We start from the raw sequence: 13,011 nt of genomic DNA on the forward strand, positions 1-13,011 counted from the left end.
ATGTTCCGGCCGCTCATCTCCTCCCCTACTTTTCTATTGGGCGGCAGTTCAGTGACGCTGCTGTGGCGTTGCTGTGATGCTGAACGAACCGCCCCCTTAGAAAGGAAGCGGTTCACCGGTCAGAGCGAGGTCGCAGAGCAGGTATGTGCGTGTGATGCTGCCGTAGCGATAATGTTCACTACGGCAGCGATCACCACATATCGGCCGTACGATGGGGGTGGGTACTATCACGCTCGACATCGCTAGCATTGGCTAGCGATGTCGCAGTGTGTAAAGCCCGCTTAAGGATTAATATGTTTTTATTTATGTTAGGAGTAGAGATGAGAGAACCAGAACTGTAAAGTTCAGAATTCGTACCAGACACCTAGTGTCCAGGGCTTGAACTTGAATATGGTCTTTTCATGGACGTCCGTGTCAAAGGACAAAGTTCAGGTACTGTTCGGATAGCCAGCCAAGGTAAAGCAGGCAGCTGAACATTGGTATAATCAGGCTGTGAATTTACAGCTAGCATCAAGCCCAGGGGTTAGTAACTGAGAGGCATCAATTTCTAATCAGTGTACAGTTAAAAAACACATATAGGAAGAAATTTTTTTATTGGAATAAAGACTCCTCCACACTCCCTTCTTGACCAATTTATTAATTAAAAAAAATCCTCAAAGTTCCAAAGTAATCCAATGGTGTAATTTCTCACAACGTCCATCGAATCCTATGGAACTTTGTATTGAGAACGAGACTCCATAGCTTACTGCCGGTCAATGGCAGCCCAGAATTTCTCATGCTCATACATGCCACGAGTGACCGTCTGAAGCTTTGTTTCAACCCCAGTTCTAAGGTGGCTGTGGGATGATATTTTTAGGTTGGGAAGGGCCAAATAACCATGGACCTTCCCAGCTTGAGAATACCAGCCTCAGCTGTCTACTGTAACTTGGCTATTTATAAAAAAAAAAAAAAAAAAAAAAAAAAAAAAATAGGGGGGACCCCACACAGTTAGGTTTTGAAAAAAAAAATTTAAATAACTACTTTTAAAAATCTCATTGGGTCGTCCCCATGTTTTTGATAACCAACCAAGGTAAAGCAGACAGTTGAGGGTTGCAATCCCTAGCTGTCTGCTTTACCTGCACTGATTATTATTTTTTTAAAAAAATAACTGTTCAGGCCTGGAGCTAATTCCATATATCTGGCCAGATGAGGATCCCTATATAAGTCTATGGGGACTCAAATCATGCACTTTAAAATGGTGGTAGAAAGGACTAGGGGGATTAGAGCAGGTTCATTATACTTACCAATCTAGGCACGACTGTAACACTACTTCCGGGGCCACTCATTAACCTCATTCATATGCACTGCTTCCCCCACCAACTGGCAATCCCGTCGTCTGTGACTGGTTGCAGTCAAACCGCACCTCCACCCTGCGTGACAGCGAGTCTGACTGCTTGGAATAACAAGCACTGTGTGTGTCTCTATAGTGGTGTAAAAATAAATAAATAAATTGGCATAGGTTCACCTTATATTATGATACCCAGCACAGATAAAGCATAACGTTACAAGCTGCAGCCGCATGCTTACCTTGGATGTGTATCAAAATAAGAAGGAACCTGTGTGGCTTTTTTTTTAAAATATTTAAATAAATAATTTTAAATAATGGTGTGTAATCCCTCCAATTTGATACCCAGCCTTGATAAAGCTGAAAGCTGGGGGCTGGTATTCTCAGGCTGGAGAGGCCTAGAGTTATTGGGCCCCTCCCAGCCTAAAAATAGCAGCCTGAAGCCACCCAGAATTGTCGCATCCAATAGATGTGACAATCCCAGCATTTTGCCTACCTCATCTCGATTACTCTGGTATGGTGGCAATCGGGGTAATATAAGGGGTTAATGACAGCTCACAGCTGCCACTAAGATCTACATTAGTAATTGGAGGCATCTGTGAGACCCACCACATTAACAATCTGTAAGTGAAAAGAAATAAATACAAACATCAAAAAAATCCTATATTTGAAACAAAATACAAAAAAACCCTCCTTCTTTCACCCCTTTATTAACACTAAACACCGAGTTCCGACGTAATCTACATGAGGCTCCATGATGATTCTGAATATGCTACATACATACTGAAGTGACCACAGGTAAACTGACCTCAGGTGACCTCATTAAATTCAGGTGAGGTCACTGCGTTCACAGACTTGCATCTCTTGGCAGAAACTGTATTATGAGTTATAAATGCATTATGATGCAGTTTTGCTGCATTTTTTTGCCAGGAGATACAGATTTGGGGCAGAAATATGGTTTATAAATTTCAGCACCAAATCTGCATCTCTTGGCAAAAAAAAGCACAAAACCAGCTTTGATGCCATTTCGGTGCGGTTTTCTGCCAGGGAATGCAAATTTGGTGTAAAAATGTCTACACCAGAGTTTTGTACTAAATTTATATCTCCTGGGAGAAAACAGCTTCAAAACGGTTTTTGTGCATTTTTTTGCAAAGAGATGTAGATTTAGTGCTGAAATTTATACACCCTATTCCTACATCATACTTGCATCTTCTGGGGAAAAAAAAATGTGTTTTGATACATTTTTTGCCAGAAAATGCAGGTTTGGTGCAGGAATAGGGTGTATAAATTTTAGCATCAAATCTGCATCTCTTGGCAAAAAAATGTAGTTTTCTACCAGGAGATGCAGGTCTGTGAACTTGGTGAGGTCACCTGAGGTCAGTTTACCTGTGGTCACAGGTGGGGTACTGTTGGAACCTCCAGCTGCGACAGCCAATAAATTGAGTGACATCACTACTCATCACTGTGGCTCAGTCTTTGTCTGAAGCCACAGTGTGTGCATATGCTCTGAGTCCACACGCTGTACCTTTACTATGTAGCAAAGCCAGAATCGACATGGGACCTCATGTGGATTATGTTGGAACAGGGTGTTTGGGGTTAATAAAGGGGCGAAAGGGGGTGGATTTTTGTTATATTTTATCTAATATATAAAGCTGAATGTGTGTATGTGTGTGTATGTCTGGAATTGGCATCTGCACCGTCGCAGCTACAGCCACAAAATTTTGCACACTAACACGTCTGGACCCCAAGAGCGTCATAGGCTATGTTTTGAGGGGAAATTTTAACCCCACGCTTTACAGTTATTCGCCAAAAAACCTGCCTCCATTAAAGCGAATGGAGCTGGGAGCCACAGTGCAGCCAGAACTTCAGAAAAATGCGCAGCCACGCTCTTATATGGAATGTTGGCGTGTCACAATGCAGCCAGGGAAAGAGGCAGACACAGACAGGGTAAGAAACAGACATAGACAGGGTAAGAGACAGACACAAAGAGAAAGACACAGACAAAGAGACAGACTGACAGGGAAAGAGACAGACAGACAAAGAGACAGAGACAGACACAGGGAAACAGACACACAGGGAAAAAAAGGGAAAGAGACAGACAGGGTAAGAGACAGACAAAGACAGGTAAAGAGACAGACAAAGAGACAGACACAGGGAAAGAGACAGAGGGAAAGAGGGAAAGAGACAGACAGGAAAAGAGAGGGAAAGAGACAGACAGGGAAAGAGAGGGAAAGAGAAAGACAGGGAAAGAGACAGACAGGGAAAGGGACAGAGATAGATAGACAGACAGGGAAAGAGAGATAGACAGACAGGGAAAGAGATTGAGACAGACGGAGAAAAAGACAGAGACAGTCAGAGACAGACAGGAAAAGAGACAGACAGACAAAGAGATAGAGAGAGAGACAGAAAGATATATACAGAGGGGGAGACAGACAGAGAATGGGAGAGAAACAGAGAGACAGTTACTATCCCGGGAGTTAATACATTCTATTTATACATTCTATCCCAGGAATGTTAATACATTCTATTTTGTTAACAACAGTTATTAACCCGGGCGAAGCCGGGTAGTACAGCTAGTTCCATATAAAGGATTTTTCGGTGTTTGTGTATATTTCTTTTCACTTACAAATTAGTAATGGGGGTCTCATACACGCCTCTCATTACTAATTTGGGGCTTAGTGACAGCTGTGAACTTTAGTAACCCATTATTACCCCATTTGCCACCACACCAGGGCAATCTAATTGATGCGACAATTCTGGGTCAGAAGCAGGCTGCTACTTTTAGGCTGGGCCGATAAGAAAGCCACATCAGCTTCTTCTTATTTTATTACGCAGCCAAGATAAACACACGGCTGGTGGCTGCAGCCTGTAGCCGTATGTTTTATCTGTGATGGGTATCATAATATGGGGAACCCTACGTCAAATTATTTATTTATCTTTACAGCACTATAGGGACACATACAGCATCTGTGATTCCAACCAATGACCAACGCTTTCACACATGGTGGGGGTGTAGTCTGACGGCAACCAGTCACAGACACTGGGACTGCTCATGGGCAGGGGAAGCAGTGCATACGCATAAAGGATAGTGAATGGCCCTGGAAGTAGTGTGACAGCCGCACGGGAGACTCGGTAAGTATAAATCCCTGCTTCATTTTTAGTTTATTTCTTATTCCTTTTTTTTTTAAATTACCTAGATGGCCAGATACAAATAGTTAACCTGAGCAGGGCCAGCGTCAGCACCCGATGCACCCGGGCAAGTGCCAAGGCCATGGACAGCTCAGAGGCACTTGTCATCGGCATGGGCATTGATATATTCTGCGACTCCCTGGTCTTAGTTCCCGGGCACCGCAGTGCCCGAGCCCGCAGCCGAACTTTCTTGGCAGTTGTCCCTTTAAATCACTCCTGAACGCTGCATGCTGGAGAACTGAAGTTCATCTGTGGGTGGAGCTAGCAAGCAGTGTGCTCCCGTCCCCTAGAGCTGTATATACCCCCAGAGGTGTATGGGCCCCCTAGAGCTGTATAGGCCCCCAGAGCTGTATGTGCAGCCCCTAGAGATTTATGTGTGGCCCCTAGAAATGTATGTGCCCCCAGATTTGTATGCCATCCCAGTAACATCTATACACCCCAGTAACATGTATGCCCCTCAGTAACATGTATAGCATACAGTAACATGTGTACCTCTCAGTAACATGTATGCCCCCCAGTAATATGTATGCCCCCCAGTAATGTGTATGCCCACCCAGTAATGTGTATGCCATAGCCATTCCTGTGATGTATTTTCTATAGCCCCAGCCCCTCCTGTGATGAGTATACTGTAGCCCCAGCCCCTATTTTGATGTATATTCTGTAACCACCAGCCCCTCCTGTGATCTACATACTGTAGCCCTCAGTACTCCTGTGATGTATATTCTATAGCCCCCAGCCCCTCCTGTGATGTATATACTGTAGCATCCAGCCTTCCTTGTGATGTATACACTGTTGCCCCAGTCCCTCCTGTGATGTATATACTGTTGCCCCAGCCCCTCCTGCGATGTATATGCTGTAGCCCCCAGCCCCTTATGTGATATATATACTGTAGCCCCTGCCCCTCCTGTGATGTATATACTGTAGCCCCTAGCCTTGTCTGTTAGTGACGAAAATCACGCATCACGGCCTGAAGAGCCACATGCTGGGAGGAGCTGGACTGGAGACAAGCGGGGGAGGTAAGTGAGGCCGCTGCTGGCTTCACCAAATTAAAAATATCTCTAATGTGTGTGTGTGTGTGTGTGTGTGCATCTGTGACGCCCTGGACTAGCCAGGGGGTCACAGATAGGCCCCTGCACAACACCGTCCCAAAAAAGGTTCCACCAGTCAACAAAAACCCTGAGTCACCCCTATCTGTCCCAAATATCCACACCCAGGGCGGGGTCAGGTGGTTTGCCACGCCCACCAAAGAGGATTGATGGGCAGGGGCGGGGAAAAACAAACAGAGTTTGTGTTAGGGAGAGGAAAGGAGAGGAGGTAGTAGTGTGAGCTGTGGAGTAAATCTGTCAGGGCCTAGGTGGGAGCCTAGGAACCCTGTGGCCAGGAGACAGATGGTGGTGGCCGTCCGCAGGAGGCCGGGAGTAGAACCGGTGGAACCGTCAAGGCACCGGGACAGGGTAGTAGCCCGCCGGTACCGAATTGGGGAGTCAAACTGAAACCGGAGCACCAGAGAAGGGTACTCAGACCCCGTACAAGGCCCAGAAGCAACTGGACTGAGTCAAATCAACTGATTGCGGCTTGGACTTTAGGTCCACTCCCACCCAAAGTCCCGATAGACGGCCACAGCCCACCGAGGGGAATAGGAAGCCACCGCCCAGGCACCAAGATCCCACAGGCCAGCGCCTGTGGGCAAGAGGGCTCCTCCGGCACCCACAAGTCGGGGAGCGGACTACCGTTGTTCAGACATAAGTAGTCATACAGTCAAGGAGGTGCAGGGGAAAAACTACACCACCAACCCGAGTAGGGGGGAATCACGCAGCCGGCTCTGGGCACCGACCACCATCCCGTTTTTGGTTTACCAGTGACTCCGGTGTCTTTCCTCTGAGTGAGTACACCAGTGCCCTCGGGCACAGCGCCGCGCTACGCCGCCCTGCCCTGCACCCCTCTGGCAGCTTCATCACCCTCACCAACAGCGGGCCCCGAACTCACACCCCCTACCCACGGAGGGGTCAACACCTAGCTGCGCCACAACACCACCACCCGGGAGCCCCCACCATCATCAGCAGCGGTGGTGCCAACAATCACCACGACCCATGGGTGGCGTCACGAACAATCTCCATAGCGGCCCCGGCCGCGCACCCACCCGATCACCCAAAGCCACAACCACCCCTTTTCAGAGCGACGTGACCCCCGGGCGGTACACATGTATGATGTGTATCTATGTAAGTCAGTGTATATGACTGTGTGAAGATATGTTTGTTTATATGTATTTTTGTGAGTTTATCTTCAAATATGTATCTGTACATATGCTTTTATGTGTACTTATATGTGTATGTGCATGTGGCCCACTGAGACTCTTTTGCCCAGGGCCCATGAAAACCCTGTGCTGGCCCTGATACAGAGTTCCCTGAGAACTCCGGGCCGAGGATCGGTGTACGGGTACTAGGTAACCCGCGCGGATCCATTCCGGGTTCGCCCATCACTACTGGTTATCAAAAATAGGGGGGAGCCCAGGTCATTTTCATTTTTTCTGTGACGCCCTGGCCTATCAGGTCTTCACAGGGTATTGTTCAATCTGCCCTTCTGCTCAATATCCATCTCCTTCTTGGTTACGGGTCCCTGACTTTTGGTGTTGCAAGAAAAAGGTAATCAAAATCCTAGGAACATTCTGGACCACACCCACCAGACACACCAGTGGCGGCCTGAGTGGAATAGGGTCGCCCACTTGTGGGGTTGGTTGAACGGGGGTCAGGAGTGTTAGGAGACAGTCAGTGAAGTGGTGACTCTCGAGAGGAGATGTCAGGAGCTGGGCTCCGGGAACTACTAGGTGGAAGACGTTGGTCTGGACCTGTTATGAGCTGGACCCTGGTCACAGGGGATCGAGACAAGGAGCACGGACTGTCGAGGAGGACAGCCGGCGGCCTTGTGCCATCACCGGGCAAGGGCCAGGGCACAACGGTGTACGTGGATCCTAGGTCAGGAAGGAGCTTCAGGCGTCCTGACAATTTACCCGACGAGGACGGAGCCTTCAAGATCCGTTCTCCACCCGCTCCAAAATCGGAGTACTAGCGCAACGAGGGGGATAGGACTTTCCACTACACGGTCCAGAAAATCCAAAACATGAACCCTGAGAGCGAGCTCACCCAGTTAGCCATACTGGGGAGCGGGACCCGATTAGTTGTAAGCTAAAGGGACCAGTTAGAAGAAAAGGTGCCAAGGAAAAGGTCACAGGCTAACAGACAACACCAATGGGCATGGGACCCAGGTATGCTCCCTCGCAGCTGCAGTGGTGTCAAGAACTTTGGTTTACTACAGTTGACGGTGTCAGCGTTATTGGACTGAGTGAGTACGCAAGTGACCCTTACTGGCCCAGTGGCATGTTCCCATCACCATCACTGAGTCCCCGGGGATTCCCCCTACCCTTGGAGGGGTTTAACACCTAGCTGCCTGCACCATCGCCACCGGGTACTCCCATTTGCAGCAGTGGTACTCCTTATCACGCACCACGGGTGGTGTCACGAACTTTCCACACCATCCCCTGTACATAGCCCCCTTTATTTTCAGAGGCCGCATGACCCCCGGATCCGGAGATCCCTCGAGCCACCGCGGATCCGGATCCGAGCAGCCTGGCTGCTGACACGGGGGCGGCACACCTCACTATCCACACTTGTTTGCAGGGTATTTGTCCTGCTATTGTAACGGTGGGCAGGGGGTGCCTCAGCAGTAGTCGTGGTCCCGTGCCCGGAGGGCACGAAGCGCACCATGGCTGTGGCCGTCACAGAAAACATGAGAGCACATGGAGCAAGCAGTAAGGGGAATATGGATAGCTGGGGATCATCCCACAGGGAAATACCTGGTTTCTCCAGCACAGTGGTCCTTTCCTGATCACCGACATCGTCCTTAGCAACAAGAAATCGTCCAAGATAACCAAGCAACTTAAACAGGTTTTCTTTATTAAAGTCCATCTTACAGCTGTACATGAGCTCCATCCTTCTGTCTTTCTCACCTCTGGTATGTGTGTATTGTTACAGGCTTTGAGACCGGTCACCATGACCTCGTACAGGTAGTTAAGGGCCACCAAAATGAACTTCTGGATACAGTGCCCTCGGACACTACTCCACACCACAGTCCCAAAAAGGTGCCCGTAAGGCTTACCCCTATTTGCCGCACTGCTCCCCAGCAAGCCACAATCTTTCCTCAGACTTTCTCAGGCCTCCAGCTTCAGGAACCTGTCCCAACCTCAGGACTCAGTTGTGTGGTCCAAATTGTGTCTCTTTTGGCAGCTCCCTCTCTCCTGTGTCTCCTTCTTTACTCCATCATCAGGGGTGTCCCACTTTCCTTCATTCTGGTTTCTTTCTCGTTCCCTTGCTCCTGCTCTGCCTTGTGTCCCAAACTTAACTAACTTCAACAGTCTCTATCTGCACACCCCTGGAACTTTATCTCCACTTTCCTTGTTACAAGTTCCGCATAGCCAGCGACTTTGCTGCTCCACAGGCCTGAGGCCTGACTCCGACCCAGGCTGGGCCCTAACTGCCGTTTCCACAGAAACAGTCTGTCTACCTATGCCCTAGCTTCTCCCCTATAGGCTAATTTCAAAATCCCAACTGTCTGTTACCAGGCAGATTTAGCCAGGTCTTGGACCGACCTTTTAACTAAAGTCCAACTGAACCCGGTATACCCAAACATTATTGGGTCCGTTCATCCCTAGTTTTCAGCATGGTTGTCAAAGTTTGTGAAGAAAGTCTGCAGTTACTCCATATGACTGCAGACTTCTGAATTCTCATAGTGCCCTCACTGCCCACTGTGAAGATTCTCTGGTGGCGGTGGTGAGAATGGGACGTCACGGTGCTGATAGACATGCGTGGCGACTACTCAAACTGCTTAAAGGGAACCAAACATCAGGATTTTGGTGTATAAGGTGCAGCCAGTGCAGTACTGGCACTATCAGACACAGGCTATACATACCATTAGGGTGCAGCTCGGGTGTTTAGTCAGTGAAATCCAACTTTATAAAGTTTGAAAATTCGTGCACTTTTTGATTGACGTGTGCACCTCTCTCCTAATGTCCGGACGTGTTATGGACGTTTACCCCCGCCCCCTGTTCCTCCCTCTCACTGGTCATATGTAAATTACTCTCTTCAGAAACATGGCGCCGGAGTTGGCGCCTGCGCATAGCGCTTATCTCCGGCGCCATGTTTCTGAAGCCCGCTGTACTTAGTATTTTGCAGGAGAGGGCGGCGCATGCGCCCTCGCTTCTTCAGATCTCGTTGTGACCGCGGGAGCGCGCGTGGTCACAAAAGGACTGCAGAACAGCTGATGAGAGGACGCAATTAGCTGCAGGTAATCGCGTCCTCTCATCAGTTGTTCTGCAGTCCTGTTGTGACCACGCGCGCTCCCGCGGTCACAACGAGATCTGAAGAAGCGAGGGCGCATGCGCCGCCCTCTCCTGCAAAATACTAAGTACAGCGGGCTTCAGAAACATGGCGCCGGAGATAAGCGCTATCCGCAGCTGCCAACTCCAGCGCCATATTTCTGAACAGAGAAATTTACATATGGCCAGTGAGAGAGAGGAACAGGGTGCGGGGGTTGGGGGGATAAACATCCATAACACGACCGGACATTAGGAGAGAGGTGCACACGTCAATCAAAAAGTGCATGAATTTTCAAACTTTATAAATTTGGATTTCACTGACTAAACACCCGAGCTGCATCCTAATGGTATGTACACAATGTGCCTGATTGTGCCAGTACTGCACTGGCTGCACCTTATACATGAAAATCCTGATGTTTGGTTCCCTTTAATAGAGGAGGGGGGCGCAAAAATTAATTCTAACCAGAAAACTTAGATCTGCCTCTGGAGAGAGAGTTGACATCCAAATGATGGTTTGTCCGACAGCTGTCTACTGTGTTTGGGGCCTTTAGGGTGGGGGCAGTTTGGTCTTCTCTATGACTTTGGGAGATGATGACCCCACATTCTCCCTTTAGGTAGAAATTGTGGAAGGGAATCGATTCTAAAAATCTCATCCTTTGTATTAATTGAATTGGTCAACTTTAGCCCTTAAACCAGAAAAATTTGTGCTCCACTTTTCCTCCGCTCCTCGGCCTGGTTTGTAGGACTACGGACGTGTTTGCACATTGGGTCTGCAATTCAGTGACTACTTGGCATAAAACTATCACAGAACACAACATGTCAGTAATAAAGGACGGATAATATCCATGGTATAAAGTTTCAGGATTGTCAAAGAGAAAAAGAAAAGATTTGTGTTCGAGGTTAGCAGCTGGAAACGGCACAGTCAAGTCGGCTAATTCCAGGTAATTCTCCATGGGGAAGGGATATTTCCTTCTGTAGTCACTTAAGGTTGATAATTGACTTTTACAAAACTCAGAAATAAAAACAAACTTCTTAGAACAAATAAAGAATAAAGAAAACCAGTAATTATCGTCTGTGAATGCGCTATAAGAGATGGGGGAGGGACGGGAGGCGTCAACGAGGCGGGAACCCAAAGGGAATAGCGGCCTGGCTTGTTATTCATTACATCACACGTCCCCGAGAACCAGGGGATATTCTAAGAGAAAAATCCACTGAGAGTCTCCGATAGTCACAGGCAGCCTTCAGCTACACAGACATCTGATATTGAGACGGGCGTAGAAGAGAAGAAAATAACTGCAGGAAAAGATCTGTACAAGAAGGAAAATCATCAAGACAGTGATAGAAAAATAATAAAGTATGGAAATAAGTAATAGGAAGCAGCTAGTGATGAGCGAGCACTACTATGTTCAGGTGTGTACATTGCAGTGCCCACTCATCACTACAAGCAGCACTAAGAACAACAATGAAAAAAATACAGATAATAAAGAAGTAAAACTATTGATAAATAATATTAAAAAATAAAACAAATAACAAAAACAGAAAAATATATAAATAAATAAAACAAGCATTATTAAAAAATACAAAGAAATAAAAGTATTTATGTATTACAATTAATAATGAACAGTAAAATAAAATAATGCAAAAAAACAACAAAAACAGTAAAAAGTATAAAAATAAATAACACAAGCATCATTAAAAACAATACGAAGAAATAAAAGTATTACAATTACTAATGAGCAATATCATAAAATAATGCAAAAAATAAAAACAGTAAAAAGCATAAAAATAAATAAACCAAGCATTGTTGAAAAAAATAAAAATAGAAAAAATTAAAGTATTAGAATTAATAGTGAGGAATATTATAAAATAATGCAAAAAAATCAAAAACAGTAAAAATTATAAAAAATAAATAAAATAGGCATCATTAAAAATAATATGATTAAATAAAAATGTTAAAGTATTAGAATTAATAATCAGCAGTATCATAAAATAAAGCAAAAAAAACAGTATATAGCTAATAATATATCATTAAAAACGATACTAGGAGATAAAAATATTAAACTATTAGAATTGAGAAAGAGCAATATTATAAAATAATGCAAAAAAAATATCAAAAACAGTAAAAAGTCTAAAATAAATCAAACATAAAAAACGCAAATAAAAAAATATTAAAGTATAATAATTAATAATGCGTGATATCATAAAATAACACAAAAATACAACAAAAACAGTAAAAAGTGTAAAAATAAATCAAACATAAATAATACAAAGAAATAAAAATATTAAAGAATTACAATTAATAATGAAAAAATGGTAAAAATTATGAAAATAAATAAAACAAGCATCATTAAAAACAATACTAAGAACTAAAAATATTAAAAATATTAAAGTATTACAATTAATAATGAACAGTATCATAAAATACAAAAAATAGCAACAGTAAAAAGTATTAAATAAATGATACAAACATCATTAAAAATAATACAATGAAATAAAATTATTACAATTAATAATAAACTGCATCATAAAAAAGCAAAAAAATAAAATAAAATAAATGCATACAATATATTACAAGAAAGAAATGGGCAAAAAAATAAAGAACTGAAATGAATAATAACCAGCATCATTAAAATAAGAATAATAAAGTAGTTATGAATAGCATAATAAAATAATGAAACAAATAAATGAAATAAAATAAACTAGTGAAATGAATAACTACCATTATTAGAAATAATCATGGAAAAATTATGAATAAAATTAGTGAAGTGATCAAATTAATAATGAAGAACATCATGTAGAGAAACAAGAAATAAGACCAAGGAGAATCATTGGATGTCATTTATCTCGACTTCGGTAAAGCATTTGACACTGTCCCACATAAAAGACTGCTAAGTAAAATGAGAAAGCTTGGGCTCGGGGAAAATGTGTGTAGATGGGTAGGTAGCTGGCTTACTGATAGAAAACAAAGAGTGGTTATTAATGGCGCATACTCAGATTGGGCCAGGGTTACTAGTGGGGTGCCACAGGGGTCTGTATTGGGCCCTCTACTATTTAATATATTTATTAATGATCTGGTGGATGGTTTACAGAGTAAAATATCAGTATTTGCAGATGATACAAAACTATGTAA

At 44.6% G+C, this 13,011-nt stretch overlaps 1 protein-coding gene across 1 annotated transcript in view; it reads right to left on the reverse strand.

Annotated features, from left to right (window-relative positions):
* LOC142248374 (vomeronasal type-2 receptor 26-like) overlaps positions 1–8,499 on the reverse strand; it is a 67,381-nt gene extending 58,882 nt beyond the window's left edge. The window contains exon 1 of the mRNA XM_075320167.1: positions 8,364–8,499. Coding sequence (XP_075176282.1) covers positions 8,364–8,499 — 136 coding nt within the window. The remainder of the gene's footprint in view (positions 1–8,363) is intronic.
* Between the last annotated feature and the right edge of the window lie 4,512 nt (positions 8,500–13,011).

This window comes from Anomaloglossus baeobatrachus, chromosome 1 (genome assembly GCF_048569485.1).
Source record: "Anomaloglossus baeobatrachus isolate aAnoBae1 chromosome 1, aAnoBae1.hap1, whole genome shotgun sequence".
Lineage (NCBI taxonomy): Eukaryota > Metazoa > Chordata > Amphibia > Anura > Aromobatidae > Anomaloglossus > Anomaloglossus baeobatrachus.